We start from the raw sequence: 14,990 nt of genomic DNA on the forward strand, positions 1-14,990 counted from the left end.
GTGGGGACCCTTCCCTCTAAGATTACAAAAGAACACATCATAATAGACCCACCAAAATTGAGGTGGGCAACAAATAAAAAACCTACATGAATGACCCTTACAGTGCTTCACTGCACAGGTATTTTAAAATGATGTGAACTCCTTCAGTTTATGTTCTATATAAAGTAGTTTATGTCTAAACCTGACCAGAAATTAAAAACAAAGCTAGGAAGTAGGTACAAGGTAAACAAACAACTGAAAACAGAGTGACCCACAGCGTCCTGGCTAGCTGACTTGTGACTCCTGGAGTCCTTCCCACCTCCAGTGTGGACTACAACTACTGACCAAAATGGGATGCTTTGGGATGCTTTGTGCTAATTCCGACATGTGAAAATCCGTTAAAATACAGAAGGCAATGATAAGTAAAGTAATATGATGTATTTTGATGGGAACATGTACAGGTTCTTTATATCTAACAGACCTGTTCACTCAAAAACACTGGTGTCTGGATGGGAGTGTTTGATTCCCTGGGATGAGTACGTGGTGGCAGATCAGTCTCTCTGATTGAGAGGATAATCCAACATGTTACAATCAGTTAAAATACAGACGATTAATGTTAAGTAAAGTAACATGATTTATTTTGAACATGTAAAGGTTTCTTCTATTGAATTAGATCTGTTCACTCAAAATCACAAATTGGGGGAGGGGGGTGTCTGTGAAGAAGAATGGAGTTATGTAAATAAATAGTATTTGTTGATGGGTTGGGAGGACTATTATTCACAAGCTTGAACTTTCCTGCTAAACCTTTTTGTCCTCCGCTGTGAGCAGCTTGACAGGTTAAACAAGTATTTTTTGTGTTTTTTTACCAGGTAGCAGTGACCTCACATTGTGTTTTACATTAGCGTGCTTGGAAACTTATTGTGCAACATAACTTTAGGTGTTACCCTCCTTTAGACATTATGTGGATAGTCAACCAGAATGACTTGTTGCTTTTGATCAGTACAAAGAAATATGCATGCGGTGAGAGTTTAAGTGGTTGCCTATGAAAATTTCTATTGTAAGACAGGAAAAAAAAATGGTGTTACAGTTTGATAATGAAAAGTCAATTTGTTGATTGACTTATACACCAGAGTTGTTGTTTTTTTAAATACTTTGCTTTGATCTCAAGCACAAAAGCACATAGGGATGTTATTCACGATTCATTACTCATTATTCACGATCCCATCAATCAACAGTGATGGGAATAACGACGTTACAAACGGCGTTACTTTTTTCAGTAACGAGTAATCTAACTAATTACCAAGGTGGGTCGAGTATCTAAAAATTGTACTCAAGTAAGAGTAGCATTACTTTAAAATATTATTACTCAAGTAAAAGTGAAAAGTAGTCGTCAAAAAAGTTACTCAAGTAAGAGTAAAAAAGTACTTGGCGAAAAGACTACTCAAGTAGCGAGTAACTGTTTGAAATGTCAGATTTATTTTTTAAATAAATGTTATCAGACAAACAAAAATAAATAAATATACAAATTTTACCATTTTCAAAAGGAATATATATAAAAAGATCAACAAAATAAGGCACAGCAATTCTAATTTCCAGATTTCAGTTTTCACAACATAAAGCTTTTTTCACCAATACCTACAGTAAATAATATAAACATATAAACAGTGCAAACAATTTCCAGTGACAAGATATGCTGTAAACTTTATATTCATTTTTGCTCCAAATGGCACAGCAGCCTCAGAGAAAACAGAACGAGGCAGCTTCAACATATGTTCATACAAGGCAGCTCAGTTTACCATAAATTGTATGGGTGTGCATCTATTTCTGCATATTTAGCAAAAATGTGCCATTTCTTCACTCAGTGAGGTGATGGTTAAGCTTCAGCAGCAGTTTTATCTCAAGGTTCTTTCTGTGAAGCTGTAACTGTTTAGCAGTGAACAGGAGTCCTGCATGACTGAGAAGTCCTTCACAAGCTCCAGATGCAGGAAGAGCTGTATTGACTTTGATCGACAGCTTCTTGATGTGAGGAACGCCATGCAATAGATCCACACCTCCAGTGAATGGACATGAAAGGTACCTCTCCAGTTCCTCTGCTTCTGGCTTTCCTGACCCCATGGATCCATCATCTTAGTCGGTTAGGCTGCTGTTTGTGCTGGCCTCATCCAGCTCTGAGTCCAGGTGATGTCTGATGAAGTGGGGACCTGTGGAAAGATGTATGGTTTTCAAAAGAATTAGGTCTGGTCATTATAGTGCTGTATACACTGCCAAGCTGCAGATGTTTGTTTGGAGCTAGCCTCCAAAAGCTGGCCATACACTGTGCGATTTTTGGCCCATTTTGAGCCGATTTTTCAGTTGCGCAACCGTTTTGGGGATCGGCCCGTGTTTTGCCTTAATCGTGTGTGCATCATGTAGTATACATGGGGTAACGAAAAGCAGTTAACACCTCACGACCAGCTCCCAATCATCAATCGTATGGTCGCAAGATAATCAAACCAGTTTGAAATCCTGTCGCCCGTCAACGCAGCCTCTCACACTGCGCACGCACAAACACAGAAATGAAAGAGAAAAGGTGGAGCAGCACGGCGGAGCAGCGTGTGATCTGGACATAAGAGATGGAGGCACAACTTGTAGGATGAGGCAAGCTCATCCGAGTACGTAAGCGTAGAGCTGCCACCCAGGCAAAAGAAAAATAGTGCTACATCACATTATAACGTGAAAAGTTTATTGTTCTAACAATATACTTTTCATGTTTGTGCAATATACCTTTCACATTTGAACAATATAATACCACGTTCGTACAATATAATATTTATATTGTACGAACGTGATAATTATGTATATTGTAATAACGTGATATATTGTTCAAACGTGAAAGGTATATTGTTAGAAAAATTGTGCTACAACACAGCATTTTACATTCCTCAGGATGCCATCACAACATCAACAAAACATGGTTAGCAACATCTGGACTCTTACTTCAGTCATGTCTAGGTTCACATTGACAAGATAAAAGAATATTAATGTTTTTATTGTTGGTTTGTTACACTCACTCAGAAAGGTTACTGTGCATCATAAACTTAAGTATTATAGCTCTTAAAAAATGGCTTTTTGGTACAATTTTTTAAAATTGTGTCATATAAAAACAAAAATAAAACAAATAAAAGAAATATGATTCAAAACTGGAGGGTTAAAATAAGAGAAAAAAAACGCAGCTCTTGGATGAATTAAACACCATTGCAAATATTCCATCGCTAACATAGAAAACATCCCTGTATCACAGCCTATTTGATTGAGAGGAGTCAACAGATTTCTGAAAGTCTAACAGCTGTGAATTATGCTCCAATCAATCACAACCAATTCTTATCACAACCTCCTTCTTTTGATCAATTCTCACTCTTAAGTGACATATGTCAACTTTTCTGCTTTTCTTTGTATTTACCAGTTGTCCACTTTGGCCCTGAAGGATCACTCACTCACTTTCTCCTCTGGGACTGTTGACACATGTACAGCAGGCAGTCACCAGTGCTTGTCGATGAAGACAACGTGGTAATTGACAGGCGGAAGGAAAATGTTTCAATCTGTAATTAAACTACACTTTTTGTTGAGCTTTTCTGCAACCGTTTTTATTCCTCATAAACATGCCATTGCTACACCAACATTATACATTTAACAGCATTCGTAACATCAGTTCTAACATTAACATTGAAGTGCCAAGGCGATTAAATGGATCTTTTCTCACTGTCCCTCTTCCCCTCTGTTTTCTTTCCCTGTCCTTTTCTTGAACTTCTCTTTTCTACGTCTTTCCCTTTCCTATCCCCGGTCATGTCTGTTCCGATTGTAATAACTTAAAAGTAAAAAATAAATAAATAATAAAGATCAATCAAGAGCACCAGTATGGCAAAGTACTGCAGGATGCTGTGGTAGCCAAGCTGGTTCAGTGTGCCTTCAATTTTGAATAAATCCCTAACAGTGTCTCCAGCAGAGCACCACCATGCTATCACACCTTCTCCTCCATGCTTCAAGGTGAGAACCATGTACAGTGGCTTGCAAAAGTATTCGGCCCCCTTGAACGTTTCCACATTCTCCGTGACAATGTTAAGATGATTTTATAGTCATGCCAACCTCCAACCGCATGGCAAAATATACCAAGAACTATACAATAGTTTCTTCTTTTACATAATATTTCTTTGAATCCCAGTGCGTATTTCAAAGAATATGTGCAGCCTTTGAACAGTTCCTCAAACAAAACAAAGGCCAACTTGTTTGACTTGTTGCTTTACCTTTTGTTACTATTGTTATTTCAGTGGTGAGTGAAGGGAATCAGGTCTGGTTGTGTGAGCTTGTGGGTGGAGCTGAACACAAGATTTATAGTATTTAACAGTTGAAGTCAAATTAAAGCCAGCGTAGTCAACAATGGCCCTCCAACGGTTCTTGTGCGTTTTCTCTGTGATGATCATTCTTTTTGGCGAAGGTGAGAGAGAAAATTGTATTTCTGTTTGTAGTATTAAAATCTTTCCCATTACTTCTTTCAGATGAAGTGTGGAAAGTTTAATTACAGATACTAAAGAATTTTATAATAAATTTTATTTTAGCTGGATAGTATGAAATGCATCCTGCCTGTAGCATTCTGCAAGATGGGAAAGAATTTTTTGACATCCTTAAATTCTGCTCTTCTTATTTTTTTCTTTCTTTATTTTCTCTTCTAAATTATATGGAATAGAATGTTATTATACTAATTATTTTAATTATTATTATTATTATTATGTTTTAAACATTAGAGTTATTTCATATTAGTTGCAATTGAATAAAAATACTTATTCACTATGGACTAGTCATGATGTGTATTACCTCTATTTTGATATATTTGTCTTTGTGTTCCAATTTTTAGATGTTCATTCACAGCAGCCTGGTAAGCATCCAAGAACAATTCTGAAAGTTTTTCATACTTAACCTTTTTTTTTAAATTATATTTAAACCTACACCAATGGGAGTGCCAATTGAACGTCTGAGCTGGGTATCTGTCAAGATTTTATTTTTCATTTATCTGTTGAAATCCACAGGGTAAATGGTATTAGTAAACTACTGTATCGTTGATAATCAGTAAGAGTATGGGAGGCAGAGTCTTCCTTTGTGGCACCTGCTCCCAGTTTTCACTGAGGAGACCGACATCCTCTCTACTTTTAAGATTAGACTTAACACTTGATTTTTTTTACTGTTTCTTCTTCCCTAACCTTTTTTCACTCACCATGTGTTTATAAAGCACTGTGCATTTAATCATTGCTTATTATTAATCTCTAGCTCTCTTATGTTCTTTGAAGTTTTCCCTGAACAATTTTGCACTAAAATGTCACAAAATACCTTTTCTGTGGTTGAGTGTGGTTCATGTGCAACAATGTTTTTATGACTTTACATCTAAAAATAACATCAACATGTATCATCTCCCATCAGAACTCTTCATGAGATGTTACTCACTGAACGTGTGAATGGTTATACAGGGAGTGCAGAATTATTAGGCAAGTTGTATTTTTGAGGAATAATTTTATTATTGAACAACAACCATGTTCTCAATGAACCCAAAAAACTCATTAATATCAAAGCTGAATGTTTTTGGAAGTAGTTTTTAGTTTGTTTTTAGTTTTAGCTATTTTAGGGGGATATCTGTGTGTGCAGGTGACTATTACTGTGCATAATTATTAGGCAACTTAACAAAAAAAACAAATATATACCCATTTCAATTATTTATTTTTACCAGTGAAACCAATATAACATCTCCACATTCACAAATATACATTTCTGACATTCAAAAACAAAACAAAAACAAATCAGCGACCAATATAGCCACCTTTCTTTGCAAGGACACTCAAAAGCCTGCCATCCATGGATTCTGTCAGTGTTTTGATCTGTTCACCATCAACATTGCGTGCAGCAGCAACCACAGCCTCCCAGACACTGTTCAGAGAGGTGTACTGTTTTCCCTCCTTGTAAATCTCACATTTGATGATGGACCACAGGTTCTCAATGGGGTTCAGATCAGGTGAACAAGGAGGCCATGTCATTAGTTTTTCTTCTTTTATACCCTTTCTTGCCAGCCACGCTGTGGAGTACTTGGACGCGTGTGATGGAGCATTGTCCTGCATGAAAATCATGTTTTTCTTGAAGGATGCAGACTTCTTCCTGTACCACTGCTTGAAGAAGGTGTCTTCCAGGAACTGGCAGTAGGACTGGGAGTTGAGCTTAACTCCATCCTCAACCCGAAAAGGCCCCACAAGCTCATCTGTGATGATACCAGCCCAAACCAGTACTCCACCTCCACCTTGCTGGCGTCTGAGTCAGACTGGAGCTCTCTGCCCTTTACCAATCCAGCCACGGGCCCATCCATCTGGCCCATCAAGACTCACTCTCATTTCATCAGTCCATAAAACCTTAGAAAAACCAGTCTTGAGATATTTCTTGGCCCAGTCTTGACGTTTCAGCTTGTGTGTCTTGTTCAGTGGTGGTCGTCTTTCAGCCTTTCTTACCTTGGCCATGTCTCTGAGTATTGCACACCTTGTGCTTTTGGGCACTCCAGTGATGTTGCAGCTCTGAAATATGGCCAAACTGGCGGCAAGTGGCATCTTGGCAGCTGCACGCTTGACTTTTCTCAGTTCATGGGCAGTTATTTGGCGCCTTGGTTTTCCACACGCTTCTTGCGACCCTGTTGACTATTTTGAATGAAACGCTTGATTGTTCGATGATCACGCTTCAGAAGCTTTGCAATTTTGAGACTGCTGCATCCCTCTGCAAGATATCTCACTATTTTTGACTTTTCTGAGCCTGTCAAGTCCTTCTTTTGACCCATTTTGCCAAAGGAAAGGACGTTGCCCAATAATTATGCACACCTGAGGGTGTCATTAGACCACACCCCTTCTCATTACAGAGATGCACATCACCTAATATGCTTAATTGGTAGTAGGCTTTCGAGCCTATACAGCTTGGAGTAAGACAACATGCATGAAGAGGATGATGTGGACAAAATACTCATTTGCCTAATAATTCTGCACTCCCTATAATGCTGTGGCTTATCAACATATTCAGTATTTAACTGTTGTGTCTTATTCTCTCAGCATGTGGCAGGGTTATTAAAAATCCTAGAATCGTAGGAGGTGAAGATGCAGCCCCTGGAAGTTGGCCCTGGCAGGTATCTTTATCCAAAGATGGCTCTTTTTTCTGTGGAGGGTCCCTAATCTCCAACGACTGGGTGCTGACAGCTGCTCACTGCATTACACCGTAAGTCAACACTGCAAGTGTTTCTGTGGTGGTGCAGTGGTTAACGCCTGTTGGAGGTTTCAACCTCTTGGAGTAGAGTTTACATATTCTCTCTGTGCCATGTGGGTTTCTTCTGCAGACAACACTTTTTAAAGGCTAAATATTTTTTTTAATTGATTATGGAAGCGAGAGTGTGTGTCTCTGTCCCTCTCTGGGGTATCCCTGTGATGGACAGGTGGCCTGTTCGGCATGTAAGGCAATGGATGTTATTGCACAGTGATTTTAATATTTTTGTTCATAACCAACTGATGTTTTCTTTTTCTGAAATTAGTGAAAGGACATTTTTAAAGTCTTAAAAAAACTAATTGCACACATTTACTCAAAAGCACCCCAACAGTTTTTAGAGTAATTTCTCCACTGATAATTTTCAACTCACAGTTGGTAGTAACACATTTCTTAATAATGTAATGTTGTGATCAAATTGTGACAACGCTGAGTAACAGCCAGGGTTAGATGAGAAACTTAATACCAGTCACGTCTTTCCATCCAATGTGAACTTACAATCAGCAGCATGCAAGTTTTTTTTTTTTTTTTTTTTTTTGTGTCCCGTTTGGATCTATAGCCATCAGAATTGTTGTCTTAAGGCCAAGAAAGATGCCAAGCGGATTTATTTTACCAAGTGGATCATCATGGCCTTGCCATATTGGTCCATTTGATTGACCTTTATTATAATTATGAATTTATTTTATTTTCAGTTGCTAAAAACGGGACAGACATGACTGGGTGATAGGACAGGGAGAAAGAATGAAAGAAAGAGAGGGAGAGAAAGAAAACCAAAGGGGAGAAGAGACGGTGAGAAAGGGGGGAAGAAAGAAAGAAAAACAAACAAAACACCTGGATCACCTGTATGGAGAAAAAAAAACAGAAGAGAAAGCAAACAAAAAAAAGAGCAACATAATAAAAAACAGCACCATCACAATAAACTAGCTAGAAGTAGATAACAGTAGATACTAAATATTAAACGATATTGTGCAGCACGCAAGATAGACAGCGCACAATGTGCTTTGAGGCAGCAGCCAAGAAAGGTGTAGTCCGTGTCTGTGAACACCCGTGTGTACACCTGTGTGCACACCTGTGTGGATCAGCACGCTTGTATTCCAAAGGTTTCTCCATGTAACAATCTGCTAGGGAGTGTGGGGAGCCACAGCCCCGTCCACCAGGGTATGAAGCAGGTATGGAGGAGATCCAGGCCCCCAGCAGCATGCAAGTTTAGCATGAAGATGTAAGTTGGGAACCTGCTAACTTTGTTCTGTCAAAAGATAACAAACTCTAGCTATGCACAAAAGTAAGCCTCACCATTCAACTCACGTGCACACGCACATGCAGGGATAGAGGAAATGCCCATCCATCAAAATCATTTTCTTGGACTACAACGGCTCTTCAGTGTTTGAATGAAATGATTCAATTTAAACAGTGGCTTGCAAAAGTATTCGGCCCCCTTGAACTTTTCCACATTTTGTCACATTACAGCCACAAACATGAATCAATTTTATTGGAATTCCACGTGAAAGACCAATACAAAGTGGTGTACACATGAGAAGTGGAACGAAAATCATACATGATTCCAAACATTTTTTACAAATAAATAACTGCAAAGTGGGGTGTGCGTAATTATTCAGCCCCCTTTGATCTCAGTGCAGTCAGTTGCCCATAGACATTGCCTGATGAGTGCTAATGACTAAATAGAGTGCACCTGTGTGTAATCTAATGTCAGTACAAATACAGCTGCTCTGTGACGGCTAGTGATGGGCAGATGAAGCTTCATGAAGCACTGAAGCTTTTCATCCAAGTGGTTCACTCCAGTGCAAAGCTTCTTGAAGCTTCATTTGCTCTAGTAGGACACCTACTGGACGTAAAAATAGTAGTTGGCATGAATTTGAAGAGTGAGGCCTTTTGCACACAGCCTGTAAATGTGAACAACAAAAGGAGTGTGTAAAACATGTATATTGTAGTGATGCAGTATACTGTGTATATTTATACTGGCAGTATGGAAAATGATCATTTGGAAATGTTTAAAATGGAAATGATCATTTACCGTGAGGTGAGGTGTGGTTGGGGTGTGGACAGCAGTTGTGCTTTTGTAACGTTGAGGTATGGACAGCTACACACTGAGGCTTTGAGCCTCAGTCCTGCCTGTTCACATTTTATTCTGTAAAAACTACATTTTCACTGCTTTTATGACCTTTTAGTGGGGAGAACATAGCTAGGATTTAATGATTTAACACATCTTTTAAATCCTTTGTCCTGCACAATGCTAAATGGCTGGGAGTCCTCAATCACCATGCTAACCAGGTCTTCATCTATTTGAGATTGTTCTCCTGGGGAAAGACAATAAAGACAAAGCACAAATAGAAATATCACACACATAACTTATTGCATTGTATAATATTGTTATATCATTTAGTAACATTACTGCATGCTATATTATCATGGCATTTGATGGCTCACCTGGTCTTGCTCCACAATCGGTGTTCCCCTTATTCTCATGCATAGCTCTATAGTGCCTAAGCAAATCAAATCAAATCACTTTTATTGTCACATCACATGTGCAGGTACATTGGTACAGCACATGTGAGTGAAATTCTTGTGTGCGAGCTTCACAAGCAACAGAGTTGTGCAAATACAATAATGTAAACAAGCAAAATACGATAATGGCTACATCTGAAACTAATAAATATATGTACAATATATAATAGTATATGCATTTCTGGATGTGTATACTAAATATTTTGTGTGTGTGTGTGTGTGTGTGTGTGTGTGTGTGTGTGTGTGTGTGTGTATACACATATTTTACAAATTAAATAGAGTAAACAATAAATAAAATATATAAAATAAATATACAGAGTTGAGACATGTGCAAAACAGTGGCGTTACTGTACAGTATGGAGTGCATAATGTTAAAGTTCCAGTAGTGAAGCTGAGGTGTCTATGACGTGTTCAGCAGTCTGATGGCCTGATGGAAAAAGCTGTCTCTCAGTCTGCTGGTACGGGACCGGATGCTGCAGAACCTCCTTCCTGATGGAAGCAGTCTGAACAGTTTATGGCTGGGGTGACTGGAGTCCTTGATGATCCTCCCCGCTTTCCTCAGGCAGCGCTTCCTGTAGATGTCTTGGAGGGAGGGAAGCTCACCTCCAATTATCCGTTCAGAGCACCGCACTACTCGCTGGAGAACTTTGCAGTTGTAGGCGGTGCTGTTGCCATACCAGGTGGTGATGCATCCAGTGAGGATGCTCTCAATGGCACAGTGATAGAAGGTCCTGAGGATGCGGGGGCTCATGCCGAATCTTTTCAGTCTCCTGAGAAAGAAGAGGCGCTGCTGCATGGATAAGGTGTTGTTGTTATATCCCAGCTCCCTGGCACATAGCAAACACCTCACCTTGTACAAAAGTACAGACAGCTTAACATAGGTTTTATTGCACCATCAGTATTATGAAAATACATCTTCTGTGGAAATTTACATACCTTGTTGGGAGATATAAGCTCAAAATGTTCCCACACAGGGGAGGACATCCTTCTCTTCGTAGCTGGCTCCATTCTCTCCTGACTTTCTCTCCTCACTCTCATAAACCTCCAACCTCTCTCCAAACTGTCTCTAACTCTCTCTCACTAACCGCAACTCTCCATCAAACACCCACATTTTGAATGGAGTCTGAGGGGTGTATATCGCTGTCATAGCTCGCGGTACAGTTCGAACCGCTTCCTGAACCAGTCACGTGGTACAGCCGGGCAGCGAGGCTTCGGACGTCATCATTTTCAGCTCCTCCCATAAATGAAGCAAGCCTCGATACGCGCTTCGCGGAAACGCCCCCTCCATTACTCGACACACGCTTCGAAGCCTCGATACAGAACGTCACATCACTAGGCGGAGGTTCACCTTCCAGCAGCACAACGACCCTAAACATAAAGCCAGGGCAACAATGGAATGGTTTAAAACAAAACATATCCATGTGTTCGAATGGCCCAGTCAAAGTCCAGATCTAAATCCAATCGAGAACCTGTGGCAAGATCTAAAACTGCAGTTCTCAAACGCTGTTCGTCTAATCTGACTGAGCTGGAGCTGTTTTGCAAAGAAGAATGGGCAAGGATTTCAGTTTCTAGATGTGCAAAGCTGGTAGAGACATACCCTAAAAGACTGGCAGCTGTAATTGCAGCAAAAAGGGGTTCTACAAAGTATTGACTCAGGGGGCTGAATAATTACACACACCCCACTTTTCAGTTATTTATTTGTAAAAAATGTTTGGAATCATGTATGATTTTCATTCCACTTCTCACGTGTACACCACTTTGTATTGGTCTTCCACGTGGGATTCCAATAAAATTGATTCATGTTTGTGGCTGTAATGTGACAAAATGTGGAAAAGTTCAAGGGGGCCGAATACTTTGGGAAGCCACTGTATATATTTATCATCAAAATCTCACAACCATCTGTTGCTACCTGGTTGTGACGGTAGTTCAATGATAATGATCACTATGCAATGCTATAAAAATAACTATATTTTTTCTTTCATTCAAGTGCTGATCTTCACACCACAAAAGTGACTCTGGGCCACAACACCGCGTCTGGTCCAAACCCAAATGCAGTTACTGTGACACTTGAAAACATCATCTGCCATCCCGACTACAATGCTGCAACATTTGAGAATGACATGTGCCTCCTGCAGCTGTCGACTCCTGTGAATTTCACAGACTACATTCAGCCAGTCTGCTTAGCCGCAGCAGGCAGCACTTTCAACAGTGGCACCAGCAGCTGGGTCACTGGCTTTGGTACCCTAGAAAGTAAGTTTTTTAAAATATGTATTTTCTTTTATTAGTGATAAATGATTCAGTAAAAATGATCTTCCTTTTAACATTTCTCAATTAGGTGGTGGTTCCACCCCAGAGATTCTGCAGGAGGTGAATGTACCAATAGTGGGAAACAACCAGTGCAGATGCGAATTACAAAACTTCGCTGCAATCACAGATAACATGATCTGTGCTGGACTGCAAAATGGCGGGAAGGATTCATGTCAGGTGACTACCACTTTGTGCTTATTTGTAATGTAAGGCCTAATTGACTGCATTGACTATCAGCTTTTAACCACTCACTGCTTTTCTGTAGTAGTGTTTATGATTATTAACATTATAGCCCTATTCCATTAGCACCTACTTGACTCAACTCAGTTTTCAGGGTTTTCGTTAGGTGTTATCACCTGGTACCAGGTACTTTTTTTTTTTTCCTTTAGTACTGCTCGGCCGGTATTCCAAGCAAACGAAATCGATACAAAAATGTGACATCAAGAGACTGCATGTCACTGATAGGCCAGTCAGTGGTGTAGCTCAAGGACTCATGAGAGTCACTCCTTAACAGTAATCAAAAGCACCATTTTGAAGGCATGCAACAACAGAAATGGGTACACAGAAACCAACACCATGGTCCGAGAGCCACCATAGACCAAGTAGCAGGTAGAGAATCCCCTCGAAGCCTTCCATGGTTAGTTTGTGTTCAGGTCAGTGGACTTTCTGTCATGTTGCTTTAATGATACAACGCAGGTGGTGCTCTATTGTACGACAAAATGGCAGAAACCAAGTAAAGTAGAGTCAAGCTGAGAAGGTACTGGTGGAAAAGAGGCTTTGCATTGAAGCTCATTTACTCATAATTCGTAATTATTTTCACTTAGATGTATTTAATTTATTCTATAAAGGTTTTCCCAAAGGTTTTGTGATAATTTCTGTCAGTGACATCACATCATGTAGTGACGTGCAGTTGAGTGTGTTGGGTGATACTGTAACTAATCAGCAAAAGTTGTGTGTCTGATTGACAATTAACACAAACATCTCCGGAAACATTTTATGTATTTAGTAGAAATTAAGCTCCATGAGATGTTCAACTGATCTCAATCTGTTTTTACAACTTTTACACTTTTTTCACAGGGAGACTCGGGGGGACCACTTGTGACAAAAGATAATAGCGGTATCTGGATCCAGAGTGGAGTCGTGAGTTTTGGTCAAGGCTGCGCCTTGCCTAATACTCCTGGAGTCTACGCTCGTGTGTCCCAGTACCAAAACTGGATCACCACCACCGTCACCGGAACACCACCAGGCTTTGTTAACTACTTCACCCTGGACTTTGACTATGACTTAATCTTCACCTGCCCCACATCAACACCACCCACTACAGATACACCACCCACCACCCCATGTGACAGTGACAGTTTGTTTTGCAGTGGTGAAAACCTGATCCACTTCACTCACTTCACCTCTCTCTGTGTTCTTGTTGTGTTGCTCCAAGTGTTTTTTGGAAGTGGTGGAATGTAACTCAACACATTTACTAGTCCTGTACTCAAATACTAAGTTGAAATAATCATTACTCCAAGAGATTTATGGGACAGCTTTAAGTTTCTGGGCACTTCACAAGGGAAACGAAACAGTTATTAGTAGAAATTAGACTAACTGTTGATACCATAAGAGAAGAAGAAGTGGACAGTTTAAACATTTGGACATGAAATATTTGTTTATCTGAAAATGGCAACAATTTCTTATATCCTGTTTCTCAATTACAGTGATTGGCTAATCTTTATCTGATGTATTTCCATGACTTCAGTAATGATTTAAAACTACAGCCTGGCAAATTTGAAGTAATACATTTTAAACATTATTTAGTAATTCTCTTTAAATGTTAACACGTTATATATGGGCATATATCTGTGGTCTGTTCAAATCATGTTTTGGTATGCTTACACTTTTGATGATTAAAACATGCAATTTTAAAATACTATTTACTGTGCTGCATTCTTTTGTATTCTATTTTGAGTTATTTAAATAAATAGTATTCGTTGTTGAGTTGGTAGGACTATCATTCACAAGCTTGATGTTGCCAGCTAGATATTTTCTTTACATTAGAGTGCCTCGAAACGTATTGTGCAACATAACTTTTCCTCATAGAGAAGGCATTGCTAAACCAGCATCATACATTTAACAGCATTTGTACCATCAGTTTTTGTATCAGAAAGTCTGCTATTTTTTTCTAATGCGATGATGGAAAAATAAGAGAAGATGAGAAAATGAAAAAAACAAAAACAAAAAACAAATTAAATATGTATGTGTGGCATTAGAAACGGACCTGACCACAGGCTTATGCTTTTCACCATTAATCTCAAAAAGTTGATTCTGTTCATCTGGACGTAGCGTTTTCAGTGAGAGAAAAATTTCATCACTTATCCAAGTGACTTCTTCAGTCTCAGCTGACTGCAGGTTTCCCCAATCTTATACACAGCCACAGAAACAGCAATTTGAAATAACAATGTTGCAGATGTGGAAGCAGAGCAACTACGGACGAATTTTTCAGCCTGTCTCAGCAATGTAAAGCCCCTAGCATCCAACATCAGCATGGAGGAGAGGAAGGCACTCACATCACTTAGTAATGACAACAACATTATCATCCTTGTGGCAGACAAGGGTAGATGCATAGTTTTGCTAAACCAGAAAGACTATCATGAGATTATTTTGTCACTGCTCAGTGACAAAAATACTGAGCCCCTGAAATGAGACCCAGGAAGTGGTTACAGGAAGAGGGTAGGTAGTTCTGTTACGGTTGACATGGAGGACTCACACGCAGGACTCAGAGGTCAGATGCACACAAGAGAATTTATTTACAAACGTCCACCAGGTGTGTATACAAAAAGGTTTTTAGTTTTCAGTTTTATTTGTCATATGCAAGTTAGCACAGG

The 14,990-nt window shown here is 39.4% G+C and overlaps 1 protein-coding gene across 1 annotated transcript; it reads left to right on the plus strand.

Annotated features, from left to right (window-relative positions):
- The first annotated feature begins 4,351 nt into the window (after positions 1-4,351).
- On the plus strand, positions 4,352-14,038 carry LOC309697777 (serine protease 27-like). Its single transcript, XM_082519900.1, has 6 exons — positions 4,352-4,450; positions 4,868-4,888; positions 7,083-7,245; positions 11,798-12,060; positions 12,146-12,294; positions 13,195-14,038. Exons 1-6 carry the CDS (start codon positions 4,393-4,395, stop codon positions 13,576-13,578), a joined length of 1,038 nt encoding a protein of 345 aa, XP_082376026.1. The 5' UTR covers positions 4,352-4,392; the 3' UTR covers positions 13,579-14,038.
- Positions 14,039-14,990: the final 952 nt, after the last annotated feature.

This window comes from Aulonocara stuartgranti (genome assembly GCF_965226115.1).
Source record: "Aulonocara stuartgranti genome assembly, chromosome: 3".
Taxonomy (NCBI): domain Eukaryota; kingdom Metazoa; phylum Chordata; class Actinopteri; order Cichliformes; family Cichlidae; genus Aulonocara; species Aulonocara stuartgranti.

Excerpts from the sequence above, each read along its gene's own strand:
- LOC309697777 (XM_082519900.1), top strand. The coding sequence starts at position 4,393 with ATGGCCCTCCAACGGTTCTTGTGCGTTTTCTCTGTGATGATCATTCTT. Across the intron at positions 4,451-4,867 it reads GATCATTCTTTTTGGCGAAG|ATGTTCATTCACAGCAGCCT; the intron begins GTGAGAGAGAAA and ends TCCAATTTTTAG. Across the intron at positions 4,889-7,082 it reads TGTTCATTCACAGCAGCCTG|CATGTGGCAGGGTTATTAAA; the intron begins GTAAGCATCCAA and ends TTATTCTCTCAG.